The sequence below is a fragment of the Tenebrio molitor genome, chromosome 2 (genome assembly GCF_963966145.1).
Source record: "Tenebrio molitor chromosome 2, icTenMoli1.1, whole genome shotgun sequence".
Taxonomy (NCBI): Eukaryota; Metazoa; Arthropoda; class Insecta; order Coleoptera; family Tenebrionidae; genus Tenebrio; species Tenebrio molitor.
In genome coordinates, this window is record NC_091047.1 from 19,547,214 (window position 1) to 19,566,059 (window position 18,846).

The window sequence follows — 18,846 nt, forward strand, 5'->3', positions numbered from 1 at the left end:
TGTTTTCTCTCGAAAGGATAAAATACTGAATTGTAATCGAGAGGCTCGAAACAGACTTAACTTAATGCCACATGAATAAACCAAACAACACCACAAGCACTAGTTTAAGTCTTTTAATCTTTAAATACAAAGACAAATAATCACAAGTAACACATGTACAAACATTTAAGAGATTTATTCAAATGGCAAAACTATAATTATTACTTAATTATTTTACAGAATTACGAACTTGTCGGTTTCAAGTCGCCTTTCGCCTTTTCGTTTGGAAGTTCAATGTAAATCGGCCTACTATCGTTCAAAAACCTGTCGTCTTCCGCAAGCTTGCTGTTGCTCAAGTTATTCATTTTTCGCCTGTACAAAATCACGAGCAAGAGCAACACGCAAATGACAAAAGCCGAAGCTGCTGCTATCACAATCAGAGCTGTGTGGTACGGAGCCACCACAGAGACTGGACTCTGCGAGACGATCTCTCTGTGCTCTAGAGCAGCAACTTGCTCGCTCAGAGTCGAATCTTGGACCAAGAGCTTGTGGGTGACTCTGGACCTGGTGATGTCGGCGGTCAATCCTGGCAAGCTCTGTTGCATCACCATCTGCTCGAGTTTGTACGCGACGTCGACCTTATTGCTTCCGATCAGGGAGAATTTGACGTACAACGCGTCGGAGGTGGCTTCGGTTTTGAAGCCTTGACTGCTTATTATACCGTTCATGTTCTTGACGATTTTGCTGACCTGGTTGACCACCGGTACGGCAGAGACGTCGTCGTATTCGCCGCGGAAGCCTAGAGTGACCTCCACGCTTTCGACGGGAACTTGCACTGCAAATTACAATCAGCCAAAATAATTTTAATATGGGTAAACGTACTGCACACGAGTTCTCCTTTTTTAAACGTGTTGGTGTGAGGTAGTTGATTGCCCGCTTCGTCGACACACCAGCAAGTCTCTTCTTCGCACTGCGTCGGTACAAATCTACCATTTTCGTCGCACTGCCCTCCCAAAGCCTCGCAACGGGTGCTTGACGGTACTTCGAAAGAACCCAGTTCGCTCTCGTCTTCGTCCAAATCGCTTGGTTCGTTTTCGTCATCAAAGGACCCAATTTGCATCATCAATTCCTCGAGAACTGAAGAAGCAATCAGAGTACTGTCGTACTGTTGGGTTTGATTGTACTCACCCAAATCGGCTTCGCTCATGACATCTGATCTGTCAGTGGCCCAATGTCTCGCTTGTCGGAAATTGCATTGGGGTTCAGCTCCTCGAGTTAAGGTTCCTTTCAGAGGTTCCCCGTGGGGAGAGACGCACCAACAAACTCCCACATGTTCCAAACACTGTACCGCCTGCCAGGCCCCAGAATCTGGTTCGCATCGAGGCATGAAAGTGGGTTTGTGGTACCGTTCTGCTGCCCTTTGGTTTTTCTCTCTAAGTCGTTCGCATTGACTCAACACTTAAAAAGAATCAGTTATGTACGTACTTTAACTAACGACGGGTACTACCTGGACACACTAGATTACACATTTCTTCAGAGTGGAAATTGTTGTGGTTGCCGTTGCAGCCGCTGTAGGTGAACAACTCGCATTTATTGGTACGGGAGTTGAAGAAATATCTTGTGAGATTTCTCGTGAAGTCACTTTCGGCACACTTGCCCTTGTCCAAAGGCTCAAAGCAAACATCTCCTGTTGAAAATAGTTGTTAACAATTTTATTGACATTTAGACTGAGATAATTACTTGGTTTTGGACAGCACACCGCATATTCTCCCACTGGACTTAGTTGACACTTGTGGGAAGATGGACAACTCTCGTAGTCAGGTCCGCACATGACAATCTCTTCGCTGTTGCCCAGTTTCATAGGTTCGCCGTTTTGGCAAGGATTCTCTTTCTTGGGCAAGCACATGGGTATGGCTGGGCACGGCGAACTGACACACTCTACTGACACCAACCTGCAGATTTCACCTTCTCCTCTGCACGAGATCTTCGAGCAAGGATCTATGCAAGTGCAGGTCCTGCACCCGTTGTGGTCAATTTCGAAGCCGTGTTCGCAGTCGTTCGTGCAATGGAATAGCGGACAATCTGATTTGACCGGAGACTCACACGACAACGACTCATCAGTAGTTCTGGATTTAGAAATTTCGAAACCTCGGAAGTCCACACACCAGCACTCTTTGGTACCTGGATTGCACTGCTTGGATTCGTAACCACCATCGTCTTTGCACGACGGTATGAAGACTTTGCCGGCGGGTATCCCAGATTCGTGTGCTTGGTGTTGCGCAAGTGCGTTTTGGTGTTGGCAAGCGGTCATCAGCAGTGGTTCCACGCACTGGGTGCCGCACCCATTCGAGCAACACCTCATGGTTCCGTTGCAAGCCATGTCGGAGTTACATTCAAAATCGCAGGAAGTGGACGTCGCCGGGACCAGATAAGGGCACTGGCCGACCTTTTTGGGAAGACACGCTGGCACAGGAGGGCAGTAGTGATCCTTGCAGCTCACTTCTACCAACTGGCACTGTTCGTCTTCTTGGCATAAGACGCTGCTGCAAGGATCTCTGCACTGGCACAGCGGACATCCCGTTTCTTCGGACAGGACGAAGCCGTATTCGCAACCCATTCGACACGTCAAGTCCAAACAGTCCATCGTTTCCCTCAGCTCTGAGCAGTCTTTGCTAGAATTGTGCTTACCACGGGTCTTTGGTATTTCGGTGCCAAAATTGTCGACGCACCAGCATTCGGAATTGTGACACTGGGTTGCAAGATAGTTGCCTTCTGAGTCGCACCGTGGACTCGGAAGGGCCAGATTCATGCCCTCTCTGGTCCCTTCCATGCTTTCGGAGAAGTCGTGAAGGTACTCACACACTGCCAAAAACAACAAAAATTAGTATTCTTTGTTGTTCACTACCTACGGGTACGTACTCGTTTGTGGTCTGGACTCAGTTGTGTTGTAGTCTTCAGTTGTCTCTTCTTCGTTCTTCGGACAACACACTGCTTGGGTGGAGCCTGGAACGGCGGTACAGTCGTAGTCTGAAGGACACAAAGTTCCATCTTCCGATCTAAGAGCACAAGCTACCGGTGCTCCACTGATGTCATCTGTCAAAGGAGCTCCTTGGTCGCACGGATTTGCGTAGACAGTTTTCGGTCGACCTAAAGCAAATTTGTGTGTTGGACGTCGACTCGTTTGGGGTTTTACTCACAGACTGGCAACGACGGACACAAGAAGTCGGTGCACGTTGATTCCTTAACGTTTATGCATTCTTCGTCTTCTGGACACATGTATCCGTCGCAAGGGTCATCGCATTTGCATGTGGGACAACCGTTCTCGTCCAATTTGAATCCGTACTCGCAGACGGCAGCGCATTCTAACATTTCGCATTGTTTGCCGTTCTTGTCGAGGCTGCGACCCGAAGACTGAAGGCGAGCTGGAAAATACCAAGATGCAAACAAAGGTACCATCTCGATGGTTCGGATCGGTTACCATCGGTAATTGAGCAATTGGCGCTTTCGGCGGGTCCCATCGACCCCCGAAGTTTTCGCCCCATGCGATCGACGCACCAGCAAACGAGACCATTGCGGCTGCATTGTTTTGGTTCGAACTGACCGTCTTTGGAGCACTGTGGGACGTAACCCCTGCCGGCTCGCTCGCTTATGGACAAGATCTCAGATAAGGCGCGTTGATGGAGGCATTCTTCAAGAACAAAAGGAAATTGTCGGTGTTGAATGTCATCTGATTGTGTTTACTCACCTGTTACATTCTTTGGATGAGTACACGACGAACCGCATTGTTCCGTTTGGCAACACTTCTGCACCGAAGGACATTCAAGATCGTGGGTGCAAGAGGAACCGCATTCAAAATCTTCGTCGAGTTTTTCCGGACAACTTCCGGTCTTCTGGATCTTCAACGATGCTGGACAGCACACGCCGTAATCATTTCCTGTGATAATTTTTGCCTTTAAGATGTTTGAAAGCAATACAAATTTGAAGATCGATTTTAAAGACGAAGAAATCTTTAAAATCGGTCGTCGAAAATTTGAGAGGAAGATTTTACCCTTTTGGACGAGGCACTGGTACATGGGGGGACAGTTGGGCTTTCCTGGGTCGTTCCCGCACAGGAAGGGCCTCACGGTGTCGCTGATTCTTAAGGGGTCGCCTACCGGGCAAATATTTTCCAGACTCCTGCCTCGTTTACCTAAAAATGCAAGAATTGCGCAATGTTCGAAGAATACAAATGCGTGAACTTTAAAACAAGGAGGGGCTGGCGTACTGAAAATTAAACAGAACGTTCCCATGCCATCGGCGTGAGTCAAACACACCTTCGTGCACTTTAAAATGTTAGGAGATACAGTGACGTACTTTCACTTGTGTAACATCTTTGTCCCTTACAAGGTTGCTGTTGTGTAACGTGGAAACACTTACATGTTGGAACTGGAGGACACGGGGGGTCGGCGCAAGCGAGGTCTTCCAAATGGCATTCGAGCGAGTTTGGGCATCTGATACCGTCGCAGGGGTCTCGGCAGCGGCAAAGGGGGCATCCGTCTTTGGTGAGGGCGAAACCGTGGGGGCAAAACATTCTGCAGGTGTGGTCTGCGCACGGCTTCGGGACTGAAAGTGACAGTCATTAAAAAAAATATTAAATGATACTGGAAAATTAATGAAACAGAATTTAAAGAATGTTATTTATTTAACTTGAGTAAAAAATTTGTTTTTGTAATAGGATTCTTTTAAATTTCAATCAATAGCAATGTGTTAATTATGGAAATATGCAAATATGTACGTACTTTTTGATATATGTACATAAATATTAATTAAGCAAATTTTGTGAATCTTTCGAATCATTTTTAGAAATCTCGTTTTTTAATCTGTAAATATTGTATTTTAAATTAAAATAAATAATTTGATTTTTTTTAACATAACAAAACCACTCGAGTTGTTTTAAAAATAAACACTATACACACAGACTTAAGTTTACTTCACTTTAGAGAAAATTTGACAGTTTTTGAAATCTGGAATTTTGTTATAATTACCGAGAGTATGTAAGTTTAGATTAAAATCGAAGAAATAAGTGAGGCGAGCTCACTAAAGCGTGATATACTGAGCAGCTACCTGATGTCATATCGTGATGGAAAAATGTGCAGAACACAGTAAGAAATTTTGCTTTTCCCAAAAATTTTGTTTGATGAAAATAGATCCAACTCCTCGTATTTGATGCATATAAATCCTATACTTTTTCATAGATATAACGGGTGACTATTAAAATTTTCACTTAGGGTTGGCTATGGATCATTCTTTGTTTTCCGTTGCACCTTAGACACTGACAAGTTTGACATTTTCCGAATGCATGATTTAATGCACAGACCATTAAACTATAGTTTAATTGTCTGTGATTTAATGTACTGACTGACATTTGTCGTTCGTTCTTGCGTGTGTCTAAACTCATCTTTAAAAAAACGTTAGGTTGCCATGCTTTAATTTTGTTAAATTGGCAGTACTGAGGAAAGCAGTAGTTATATTTCATTTTATTTTGGTTATAAATCTTTTGTAACTAAATTTGAAGTGCTATGTTGCAAGATGATTCTAAAACAAAAAGTAAATAAAGTTGTCAATAAATGTCATTTTGACGTTTTTCCAATTTATTTTAAATTAGACAACACAAAGTAATAATTTAAAGGGCATAATGCCAAAAGTTGTGTTTGTCGAGACAAAACGTGGTGTGTTGATGGGTTAGACACATTTTAAACGAGATAAGCCCGATGCGATGCGAAATGATGCGATTATTAACTGATTGATGGATATCTTCAATGTGAGAATAATGAATTTGTATTCGATGAAATCCTGAACTGTATAACTAATTTATAGGTGGGATCTGTTATATATTGCATAATTACAAAAAAGGGTCTGGAGGATACTAGAACTACAAAAAAAGGAAAATCAGAAAACATTAGAAGATGATTCGGAATCTAATGATGAAGATAATTCTGAAGGTGAAATAATGGAGGAGGTTAAAGTGTAGATGTCTTTTAAAAATAGTGATTCCATTTTGGAGAACTTATCCGTTTTCTGCTTGTTAAACTAAAGCAAGCGTTTTTGAAACTCATTCAACGACTAAAGCCTCCGCCAGATGTTTACATTTTGATTTGTCTTTTTTTTTCAATTGCTATTTTTAATAAAAAATGCTGGGTTCTCTATTAATCTCTTGTAATACAGTTTCAATCGATCGCAAAAAAGCGGAACCTAAGTATGGCAACACTGTGCCTTCAAAATTTTCAAAATTCCTAACCAAACTTTTATTCAGATATACAGGATGAAATCTGTCAGATTGTCATGGCCAAGCATCGTTTTTTTAAAGTTGGAATACATTATAGATAGGTACATCGAGTGTTCATCAAGTAGCCTTTGAATTTTTTACAACATTGTGAAGTATGTCTTAGATAAGATTAATAACAAAAGTTAGGTTAGGACCACGTTAAGAAGTGAGTAAATTCATTTTATATGTAATTTGAGTGCCAGTTTATCAAAAATGTTTATAATTAGAGCAGGACATGTCTCTGGCTACATGTTTGGTAACATTGAATAAGTTAACGAAAGTCACAGCGATATGTAATCTGTAAAATTTTAGATTAGATGTGTTTTTTATGTTGAACGCATTAAATGCACACCAAGACATTATTGCAAAGATGTAATCTTCTTGGATAATCTGCTGGTTTCAATTTCTGCACTGCTGTGACACGATGATAGGGATAAAGATGTAAATTCTTGTGTAACATTGTGTGCGTTGTTCCAACATTTTTTATTAATTTGCTGACTAAATTGTCAAATAAATGTTTTTGGTGCATTAATTAAATTGAAATTAAATTTAATAAAAGTTCAATTTCACAGAAAACGAAACTCAACTCAAAAAATTACGTTACACTCGCAAAACACAACTGACATTTGTCAAGGAATCCTTTTTTCGGTCTATCATTTTTCATCAAAAAGTCATGGCTAACTTGATGAACTTTTTATTTGAACATCCGTTAGTTAGAATTATTACCTGGGTGAAACTGGAGTGCAGTTGACATTTTACTTTTATTCCTTATTGCTTCCTGCCAGCAGGAAATAATAATATATTGACACTTTCCCACTTGTTAGAAATGCGTTTACTAATTAATAACAAGTTCATTTAAGACTAAAGATTTTTCTACTCATAACAACTTTAAAAAAATATTTAAAATCTATGCAGTGTACGTTTTAGTTTGATACTTTTACAATTTTAAAGATTCAGTCTGAGGTACTTATTCCCACGTCCATAACTGTGTTTTCTATGCAATTAGAGAAACAACAGTACTAACACTGTAAATTTTTTCTTAAAATTCCTTTGATTTACTTAAAGTTTTTAATACATACTTAGCTGTAAAAAATTACAACTGCTAGAGAAAAGTTGTATGTATGTATTAATAACTGTGGTTACGCAGTAAAATATGGGTTTTAACTCTTCCAAGCATACCTTGAATGACATGGTTGATATTTTGTTCTGGTAAGTTTTTCTATTCATGGTTAAAGCTTGCCAAAACTTATCGTGAAATTATGACTAGTTGGGGACTCATAATTTCTTGTATTTATGTAGTAGAAAATAGAGTGTCCGCACTAAGAAATTAAAGAAGTCTTTTTTTATTTTGATAATGCTTAGTTTGCTGTTGCTAATTAGAGCAAAAAAGATTTTTGTATGAAAACGCAACTTATTATTTTGTGTCCGACCCACCAATTTTTCAATGCATCTGAAGCTATAACTAAGAGAAATTTTCTTCCAGACCATAAACTTATAAGCATCAAAAAGTCTGTAACATATTGTAAAACAAATTGCTCATTTCTTATTGTTCTGGGTATTGCCTAATCCTTCTACCGTCATTATGTTCGCTAAAACAAAACCGGAAAGATAATAAAATTCTACTATCTATTGTTATCCTGATTATATTTTGAAGAATATAAAGGCCGCAAACAGATCGGAAATAAAGCTGAAGGTATTGTTCTATCTGATCAAGAGTGCTTAGAAAAGATCTACGAACGCATGTCCAGCATAATATGTTACATTTTGTTAATTGTGACAAACGCCTTTGATCTTGCGTCAGCTGCAAAAGTAACTTTCCGTCACAAATGTCTTTTGTTTTTAATAAAAATAGAGCAGAAAATAAAAACAAAGACACTTTCACAAATTGGAGGTTAAAGTTGACAAGAGTGACAGCTACAAGGTTTCGTGAGCTACAACGTACGGAAATTACACAAAATGTGCGACAAAGCACTCTTGATCAGATTTTTACACTCTCTACATGCTGTTGTGGCGGTGGGTTCGTAGGGGAGGTCGCCCCTAACTGAACCATATTTTTAGGAAATATTGCTGTGTCAATAGTATATCTTGTAACCCTTTCGAATTTTATGCATTTGAAAGATCAGTAGAACTAGAACTACTTTGTAACAAGATGTGTAAAACGATGCCACTCGTGAAAAAAGAATTAAAAATTTGTGAGTCAATAACTTTGATGTGATGAATAGTTTTTAAATGATTGCTTAATGGATAGATATGTATAAAAAAAATTGCAACAATTAGGCCAACCACTTAAGACTTCAGGTTAGATTAGAAGAGAAATTAAACGATAAGTTCCTACAAAGCGGAGTGAAAACTTCTTATAATCAAGGAGATCTTTTGTCTCATATTTTATCATTTCATCTACCAATGGCGCGGTATTCAAGCCGGATTAATTTATCAATTTATTATAATTAATACACGGGTAGATGTTACGGATTTGTTAATCCTTAGAACCTTCTGACAAAAATGAATTTAATTGTTTTTTGAACGTTGTGGTTGAAGAAAGTAATCTCTGCTTTAAAAAATGTGTTCTGGTGGTGTGATTTATTGGGCCTAAGTTGTGACAGACCACAATAATTATGTAAAAGTTTTACATTTCGACAGAGACGTGGTTTAGTGTTCCTCTTTGTGTCTTACAATATGGCAGTGCCGTTGGCCTGTCAGTACTGTTCAATAAACAGCATGCGGATACGCCACTGACCCGATTTGCCGAGTTCTAACTCATTATGAATGTATCTAGTTCAATGGTTGTGTGCTAAAGGCTCATTAGGAAGATGCGCTACATTGTATTCAGATAGTGGCACTAATTAAACTGCTTCAAAACTAGTAGCAGAGCAATAATAACAAAAATCCCAGTCGATGAACTCTTTACGACTCGGTAAGAAAAATCAAAAAGTCCGACTGGCCAGCTTGGTGCAATAAATTTCGAGATTCATATCTTACGAAATGAAATAAGTTTTGGAAAATTCTCGGAACGACAGGTTTATGTTGCAAATTTGTTATCTGGAATGGTTTTACGTCAGGTTGTGTCTAGAGTGTAATATTTATGTTGGCATTTTTTCTCTTGTAGATGAGTTCTCGGTAATTTGCAATTTTTCTTTTTTCACTGAGTAATCGAGTGAAAGTGGAAATTACTCACGCTTTAAACCACTTTTCTGCCATTTTTAAAAGGGGAGGTTTTTTCAAATCATAATCACCGACTTCTAACGTCACGTAAATCGTGTTTTATAGATTTAAGTACATGTGCTCAGACACTTTCACTATCTTCCATTAAGTTTCTTCATTCTGTTATTGGGCAGTTGTCAGAAGAAAGTGGACAGGTGAGATTGTTTCTATTCCGACGCTTGTGTTCTAACGGACCCTGACAACTTAATGTTATGACATCAACAAACAACTTTTGTCTTTGTCACCAAGTCTGAATTTTACACAACCTCCAAATTCGTTGGTAGAAAATAAAAAGCTACTGAATTTTTATTTACAATTTTCGTCAAGAGACAAATCAGTCGAAAAATATTTACTTTTTGAAAATATAAATTTTACACATATGCATACTTAAATTTTGATGTAAAAAAGGTAAAAACGATGTATCAGTCAAGTGAATATAATTACATTTCATAACCTTTTTTAAATAAATAAATAAAAAAAATATATAATCGCAAACATAAAAAAAAGTTTGATTATGTGCTGATTCTGAAGCGATATTAACAAATTAACTAGAAAAGTGTTGTGAAAGAAAATACAGAATATTTAAACGCATTGAAATACGTTTAATAAAAATTGAAGTACGTTAACCTGACAAATTATGAAATTACAGTAATTATTAGAAATTATGAAATTGATAAATTAGACAGTTGTAGTTGTGAAAAATAAATTGAAAAGGAATCTACGGACAACTAATAGGAAAAACCCAAACTACTTTTGAACGTAAAGCACGAAGCGAGCTCACTACATATACACTCGGCATAGATTTATCGTCATTGCACAACTTCCTGAGGTTATATCATGATGAAACAAAGTGCAGAACACGATTACGAATTTTCCCTTTTTGGTAAACTTTAATTGAAAAAAATCAATCCATTAGTTTTTGAATTAAATGGGTGCGAACCGATAAACCGACAGACAAATATTCTAAAAACTGCTAAAATGTTTTCTGTATCGCATAAATAACTCAAAAAGTACTTTTTGTCTAGGTAAACATTGAAATAGCACATAAATAATCCAATTTTATTTATTTGTATATACAGTTTGTCTAAAGATTTTGGAAAACCTCAATATTGGCCGTTAGTTTTACTGATATACAAAAAAATGTAAAAATTGTAGACATCCTTACCTGTATAAGCTTGAAATAATATAATTTATACAGGCTGTTCTTCAATTATATGACAATGCAAAATTATATTTGATTATGTACATAACACTGATAGATTTGAAATAAATTAGTACTAAGCCATTTTAAATCGTTTTAAAATTATTCTCGTTTAAAAAGAAAAAACATGCAGCATTTAAAAAATCACTCTGTCCTTGATGAACATTTGACTAAAAAATATTAAGTTTTGAACGGTCGTATCAAATTTTAGATGACTAGACTAGACTAGGATCAATTTGCAAGATTTTACGTCATTTTGTAGAATTTAAATAACTAAATTTTTCAGTTGAACACCTGTGTATTACGATATACAGGGTGATTTTGAAAGTTGTGCAGATACATATTTTAATCACGAGCTACTGGATTCATGTATAGTTCTCCCAGAGCTGCAGCGGTTTTATGGCAGGGTACCATTGTATAAACGTTAACAACACCGACAATAGGTTTAAACCGCAAGTACAACCCCTAATCGTAAATTCGTCCAAGTACTACCCTGTAAACTGACAGGTATAGAACGAAAATGATGATTGACAGGGGTCTGTTTATGTCGCGTATCGGCATCTCAACAGGCGTAATAATTACTATTGCCCTGCCATAAAACCGCTGCAGCTCTGGGAGAACTATAGAACTCGGAAAAAATATTTTAAAAATTGTATATCAAAAAATAAAATGACATTTATTTTTTGAGTTACAATTTTTTTTAATTGCTTTTAGTTTTCTACGTTGTCCTACAACTTCGTAGGTAAAATTTCGGCACATTTTAAAAATACACCCTTGTATATTGTGTTTTATAAAATGTACGCCAGTGCGAAGTAACCTATAGGAAATATGCTTTAAAACGAGGAAACCGTGTACGTTTTATAAAATATGATATACAGAGTGTATTTTTAAAGTGTGCCGAAATTTTACCTACGAGGTTGCTTAACAACGTAGAAGACTAAAAGCAATTAAAAAAAATTGTAGCTCAAAAAATAAATGTCATTTTATTTTTTGACATAGAATTTTTTAAATATTTTTTCCGAGTTCTACATGAAGCCAGTAGCTCGTGATTAAAATATCTGCACAACTTTCAAAATCGGACAGATTTTTTGATTTTTTTTTTAATATCAAGTTTAATAAGTGCTAAATCAATAAATAATAGCTTATTCAATAAAGAAACTTTAAACATGGTTTTCAAAAATCAAGTAGGCTCCCACTGTATGTATATGTATCTTTTTGTTGAATGACGTCATAATTTTTGTTCTGATATTATTGTACAAAATATTTGAGAAATGGTATTTTTATTGATATTTCCCAATGGGAAATATAAAATTAAGAAAATTCTTCATAAAACACAACCTGTTAATAAAAAATAGTCTCTAGACTCATCCTTTGATTTTACCCTTTTCTAGTAATCCCACATCTTTGTGTAAAAACCTAACATCGTATTATTAGAGCCTTATTAGATAGTGTTTATTTTATTTAATAATATTTTTCAATGACCCAGTAAGTTTTTCATTAAAGAAGATTTAATTCTTGATCATCACAATTCTTATTCCAAAAGATTCTCTCCATAGCTGTCTTAAATTATGATTGCAATTTGTCGCGATTCTTCCTAGAAGTACTTCTTCCTTACCTGTACAGTTGACCAAAGCAGCAGCGGGAGCCCTAGTCCCCGCCATCTCGAACCCCGCCTCGTCCACGCACCAACAAGAACTTACAATCTCATTATCACATTGAACAGTCTCGAAACCGCCCGATTTATTACACCTCGGCATTCTCACACTCTTCGACTCAACTCCCAGAGCTTTGGCTCGCCTCGAAGCTGCCATCCTGAGCGTCTGACATCCTATAAATAAATCCAATTTCACGATACGAAATAATATCGTTAGTGGAAGAATGAAAAGACACTTTTTGCCATTGAACCCATCGCCGCTTTGGCGAAAACAATTTCTTGCTCGATTATCACACAGAAATTAGATTAGAACTAATAGGGTCAACGCCTCGACACCTCGTTCATTTTTTCCTACCTGTAAAAAGCTGCTTGGTGCAAACTTTGCCGCACGGACTCTTGCAGCAGATGCTGTCCACTGAGCAGTCGTCGTCCTCTGAGCACTGCTGCGCCCTGAAAGGACATTCCGTCAGCATTGGACATTTGGCCTCTGTCGAATCTGCAAACGACAGAACAAAAAAAAATTGTAGAGCAGCTTTCTAAATTTCAATCAATTGCGACAATTTTCTTTTGCTGCACTTATTGAAGGTCTAATTCCAAGGCTGTAGTATTATTGCTAATTACAGTTCTGTTGCATCTTGAAGAATGTACGAAACGGTGCAGTAACAAATTGTTTCGACCTCAAAACACCTACACGGTGTCGGCGAAATTTTATTTTTGATTCCTTCGCCGATTAACTGTTAATTCGAAGAGTGTGTCAAAAATTCATACAGGAGCTAGTACAGGAAATTTTAAATTACACATTGCAATGAATTATGAAGTAGAAATTCATTGCTTCACTTAATTTTGTGATAATTGAGCACCTTGCGTAAGCTCCTGGATTTTTCGAATCTATTTAATTAGAAAGCGTGATGAAAGTCGAGAAGGAAATAATTCAAAAGTCAGTGTGTCGGCAGAAGACTAAATAAAAATTCTATTTTAGACATGGAATCTATTTGTTGTGTTACAACAACATGGTGAAGGTCGAATAACATTAAATGAGTCATTTTATTAAATTGGCAGGAAAGAGGAAACGAAGATTGTAAAAAAACTGTTTTATTTTGCATAAACTTAGTTAAATTGGATTAATTTCGCTAAATCAGTACTTGTTGCCACTAGAAATCTTATTTTCTTATTTGACTTTAATTATACCTTTCGAGACAAGAGTGAAATTATTTGTTTGCTTACCTTTCCTGGCAATCGCTATGGAGATGAGGACCAAGAGAAGGCCGAGACTGAGTTCCCAACGAATGATCATTTTGTAGTTACTGTAAATAAAAAATAGTTTCAAATCGAAGTTCAAAACTTCAAACGAAATAATCGCAACAACAGCGTTGGAGAGATGGACGCTTAATGAATCATCTTCAGTTTTACCTTGACGTTTGCATTAATTTTTTTCAATATAGGAATGCAGGATACAAATTTTAGTGTCTTAATTATATTGTTGTTGCTTTTAAGAAAAAAGTCGCTGCAATTTGAAGTTGGTAAAAAAATGTATAATGTGTTTTATGTTAAGTATAAATATAATTAAATTTATTCACATGTCTCATTGTTTGAAAATATTTACTGTATGAAAATTAACAATAGGTTAGGTTATTTTAAGGACGCTATAAATTTTACATGACTGTGGATGATTTAAGCCGTCTACGGACATATGCAATGCAAATGAAAGGTGAAGATATGGTTTGGTTTTCAATCGTTTGGAAAATATCCGGAAAATATCTTATAGTCTTATAGAAAACATTATGAAATCGGTTCGTAGCGGGACACAAATAATTTTGGAAAAAATTGCAAAAAATCTGGAACAGTTGTTGAGAGCAACTCGTACTTCAAGACTTATTGCAATGGGTAAATTCCGTTGAAACCGTATCATTTTCCAGAAATCCAAACTTAAATAAATAAATAAATTTTGATAACAGTTACCGTTAATGTGTAGGTATTTAATTTCAAGGATAGATAACATTTAAGCTGTTGTCTACAAAAGAACCCATATCTTTGTGTCGTAGCAATTATACATACATAATATATGGCATTATCTTCTTTGTTTTTTTACTGTACTGGCTTGCGCAGGGTAATAATTAAAAAAATGTGTTATAGTGTTACTTTAATTCTTTATAAACTAATTGAGACTAATTAGTCTTACCTTGATGTGGTTGCCAGTTTATAATAGGTAATTTAATGTAAATTAATTATTCTTTATTGTGAGATCATGACAATATGTATCTATAAATAAAAAAATATAGTATATTATGTTATTAAGAGCAAAAATGAAGTTTTATATGCTGAGGCTGAGGTTTGGCTGCCGAACCCGAGTTTACTTTATCTGCAGCTCGTCATCGGAGATAATAACTTTATCTGCCGCTGGTCAGCTCATCAGATGCCATGTCAATGAAGTGACACTTTAGCATTATCAACTCAACCCAGCAGTATAATGTCATATTTTACTGACATTTGAAGAAAAAATATATTATTAAGTAATGTAATATTTTAATGCAAATTGTTATCGATTGTATTTCACTTTTCTATTTTTATTTGTGTCTTTTGCTTCATGAAGACGACAGACTTAACCAGTAAGAAAACATATTGTTTTTAATAATATGGTTCGCGTTTAAAAAATTAAAATATTTACTTGATAACACACTTATTCATACAAATTACAAATTTTTAAAATTAATAAAAGCGTCTCTGGTTAATTTTTTTATTTAAATTAGTCACTGGGAGTTTCATAATCAAATAATTGCAACAAACATTCTTAACGTCGGTATGTCTTAAGCAGCATGGATCCGGATATTTCAGGATGTTGCATCGCATTAACAAAAACATTGTAATTTACGTTCTCTCAAGCAAATTCTTACCTATGACACATTTTTATAAATTTTTCATACACATTGCGGCACGCTACTAGGACCATTGCACATTCTAGGACGAATTTACCTGTACTGTATTTTGCAACATGTGAATAACAATAATTTATGCAACAAGTGCGTAAAGCAGTACTTTTATGCACGAATTTTATCGACAATTTACATAAATAAATACATTTTTTGGTGCAAGTTCGAGTTGCTAAGTGAAAAAAGACTTTATGCATGAGTTCCATACAATATCTTTTGTATGGAACTTTGTAATTACTCAAGCAACTTCCCGGTAACACGATATTTCCAATAAACCTCTTACTGTATATTGCACTGTGGAACTTTATGGTCATTTAACCCTTGGCAATAACCTGAACAACAGGTGTTTGATACGAATATTTTCATTTAGCAATCGTAAAATTCACAGACGTTAAACCACAAAATCGCCTCTAACGCATTGACTTAAATGGCTTTCAGCAAGCGAGGTGTTCTGTTGCGGTTTTATTTTTATTAATGAATAATAAATAGAAAGCCAGTGGAAATAATACTATGGGACAAAAAATTTATTTCACACCTCCGCAAGAGTCCCAAGTCAACAAACTCGGCTTACGGCTGCAAAAACATCTCCGGCATTTCGACTAACGAAGCGAGAGTCGAGTTCTAATCAATAACAAAATGTGAATTTTATATTGGAAATTCCTGTTAACTAAAATTTAAATTTAACGACGGAATCGATGCAAACACGATATGTGGCTCGTGTTATTTGGGAGAAAATCCATAAAATAAATACAGTGATTTATGCCATAAAATTTTTATGAACAAAATGTCGATGAATAATACATTTTTAAAGTATACAAAATTTTAAATGACGCATGAAGTGGCTACATATTATCTGATACATTGTAAGCAATATGCTTTTTGTTTTGTTTTTGTTTACAACTATTTTGCATGATACACGATACTTGGAGTTTATTTATTTATTTTGTAAATTTTGAATAGGATATCGCCAAACTCATAGCATTGTCCCATTCGTTATAAAAAGTGCTACTTTAAGCACTTGTTGCATAAATTACTATTTTACACCACCATTAAAAAATTGCTGCAAGTAATTGTAAAAGAACTCTAAATGTGCACATTTCAACATAATGACAGCTTTTGACTTTTAGCTGTTCACCTAAGTTACGCAACGACAGGATAAAGTTAATCCTACCTAATTCGTATTAAGTTTAATTAATTTTATTCGTTTTACGTAGACAGTGATGTTGTCTTATTTATTATTGTGTACGCAACTGGTGTATAAAATCGTATTTTACGCTGCGCTCGTATGTGTAAATTTCCCACTGGTGGTTTATATACGCGCTGCATCAATTGATATCTCGTTTTAGGTTGTTGCTACGATCGGATTCTTTACTAATTTCACCGTGCACTACCATCCAGAGTAACTGCAGATTTTTTCTGCTCTTTTATCTTTTGTGTGCATTTTAAATTAAATTCGTGTCGAATTTTTTATAGAAAATTCTAACAACAATTTCCCAAAGATTTTGTAACGATCCTCGTTCATTTTTCCACTATTTATTACATTTTTCTCCTTTTTTTTTAAAACAACAGTTTCTGATTTCTTTTCCTTCAGTTATCGTCTGTGAAAACACCAAAAATGTACCGTCTTCATATTTTCACGTTGATAAACGTTGTTTATTATAATTGTTGCTTATTATGCGACGATCTCTGCACTACTTCCCATAGCAGTACATTCCGTACTGAGAAACCCAGATTTAATCGACATTTTGTGGGTCCAAGTCTGCACATTTCCTGCGAAACTCAAACCCCAAACAATAATTTTCCATATTATCTAAATTTATGCGCTCAGACAGTTAACACAAAATGTAAAAAAAATGTATCTTTCCTTTTATGTTATGTCTTTTATGTCGCATGACTCCACTCATGCTTTTTAAAGCTTACGCAATATTTGGGTGGAGAATTCGTATCAAGTTTCACCGGATTTTGCCGATTATTTTTACATCATATCACATTGTCCTTTCTTGTTTTCATGTCTCGCAATTGGGTTTGCCGCGAAAGACTGAGCAATTCAATTGACAGTATTGACACCACAAATGATAACGTGACTGCGTTGTCAGATTTGGCAATAGTGTAATTTTTGCACTCGCAAAAGCTTTTGAAGCTCCCCATCACGGTGGTGTCACAATTTCTCCGTTTCAAACGCTCCTGGTAGAATAATTGCCAATAAAACACTTTCTTTGCAATAATGCGATGAAAGTTGACAACAGTTGTCTTAATTGGCAGGAGCAGGTTGGTGCACATCATCAATCTTGAAAATGTTCTTCGTGTGCTGGTATTGTTGTGTCGCAATTAACAACAATGACCACGACGATATGATGATTAATATGCGACTCAAGCACCACATGAGTTGTCATTCTGTCGACTTTTACGTGTTGATTATTTGGAAAAAATTTGCAGGAATTAATTGCCAATTAGACATTTCAGTTACATTCGTGGTGTGTTTACAAGAGGTGATTCACCTCTTTAGCATTACGTTCCGACCATGACAATTAGTAGAAAGCTTTCTGAATTTCTTTCTTAGTCATCAGGTCAGCCAGCAACGAGTCCGGTCTTGGAAAGTCCCAGAATCATGTGCAGTTCGGTAAGAAACAATTTTTTTTTTGGTTAATTGTCTTATGTTAAAATTGCGTTTAAACGTACTCACGTCGGGTGCGAAGTTGCTACGCTCTGTTAAAAATCCTTTTCAAGTGTCACCCAACGTTCAACAGTACCGCACGCAGAACACCACTACACCGGAGTTTTCGTTGTGTTGTCGCGGACGTTGGCGCTCGACTGCTGTCTTCGGCTTCTTACCCAGCACACTGACCGACTTTCGAAAGAGGCATTCCCGTGTTCTAGGTGAGAGCTGTGACGTCATTACGGTTCTTCGCAACCAGGTGACTCCGCATCCGGGAGTCTACGCGAAGAAGTCCATCCGGAGGTGGAGGATGAAGTCATTGGTTGATGTGCTCTGCGGGTTATGACGGCGGCGGTTTTTACGGTGACCGTTACAAATTACTGACACATAGTGAAGACTTTCTTCCGGATCACCGGAAACCGAAGACATTTTATCGTCTAGAAGGCTTGAAGCTCAGCGGTAACTTACGAGGAACAAAGAACTCAGAAGAGTCCTACGAGACTGCATGACAAAGTTTTATTGGAAAAAGTACTCCAGTATTAAACACTTTTACTGTAATGTTTATTTAATGCAGGTAGTTCGAATTTATTGTTTTCTGTATCAATTTGTTTCGTCTAATTAGAGACTACTAAATAGGTTGGACGAATGAAGGTTAAGCTAGAATAGATGGACTGGAGTCGGCAAAGTTCACATCGATAAATTTAAATGCAAATTAGAAGTAAACTTGCATAATTAATTCGGTGAATTGAGTGCATAATATCGATTTGAGAATTAAACCGTGACAGAATTACGGGAGAAACAAAAGTGCTCGATGTTGCATAAATTTAATGTAAACATATTTTTCCAAGTGAAATGTTTTGTTCGAATTGTATCAAATAGACAAAAAAAAATCTTTAGTAACTGATACTTTTCGATTTTTCGGTA

General features: G+C 36.5%; 1 protein-coding gene across 3 annotated transcripts; it reads right to left on the reverse strand.

The window, feature by feature from the left end:
* Positions 1-99: 99 nt before the first annotated feature.
* LOC138124616 (uncharacterized) lies at positions 100-18,181 on the reverse strand. Of its 3 annotated transcripts, none has more exons than XM_069039715.1 (15): positions 17,946-18,181; positions 13,564-13,643; positions 12,695-12,835; positions 12,301-12,513; positions 4,396-4,581; positions 4,028-4,168; positions 3,725-3,913; positions 3,458-3,667; positions 3,177-3,401; positions 2,899-3,126; positions 1,720-2,841; positions 1,487-1,666; positions 1,168-1,437; positions 862-1,116; positions 100-814 (listed from the first exon to the last, which is right to left on the reverse strand). In XM_069039715.1, the coding sequence occupies exons 2-15, from the start codon at positions 13,631-13,633 to the stop codon at positions 222-224; spliced, it is 4,023 nt and encodes a 1,340-aa protein (XP_068895816.1). In that variant the 5' UTR covers positions 13,634-13,643; positions 17,946-18,181; the 3' UTR covers positions 100-221. The 3 variants fall into 3 exon arrangements, with proteins under 3 accessions (XP_068895816.1, XP_068895815.1, XP_068895814.1); XM_069039714.1 differs by having other exon boundaries at positions 17,950-18,180; XM_069039713.1 differs by lacking the exon at positions 17,946-18,181 and adding an exon at positions 15,231-15,287.
* Between the last annotated feature and the right edge of the window lie 665 nt (positions 18,182-18,846).

What these genes read in the sequence shown, in the direction of transcription:
- LOC138124616 (XM_069039713.1), bottom strand. Translation starts at nt 15,286, where the DNA reads ATGGTCCTAGTAGCGTGCCGCAATGTGTATGAAAAATTTATAAAAATG. An exon ending in CCAGTGCCTCGTCCAAAAGG is followed by an intron (nt 3,914 to 4,027) that starts GTAAAATCTTCC and finishes AAATTATCACAG; the next exon opens with GAAATGATTACGGCGTGTGC. An exon ending in GTGTCCGTCGTTGCCAGTCT is followed by an intron (nt 3,127 to 3,176) that starts GTGAGTAAAACC and finishes AATTTGCTTTAG; the next exon opens with GTCGACCGAAAACTGTCTAC.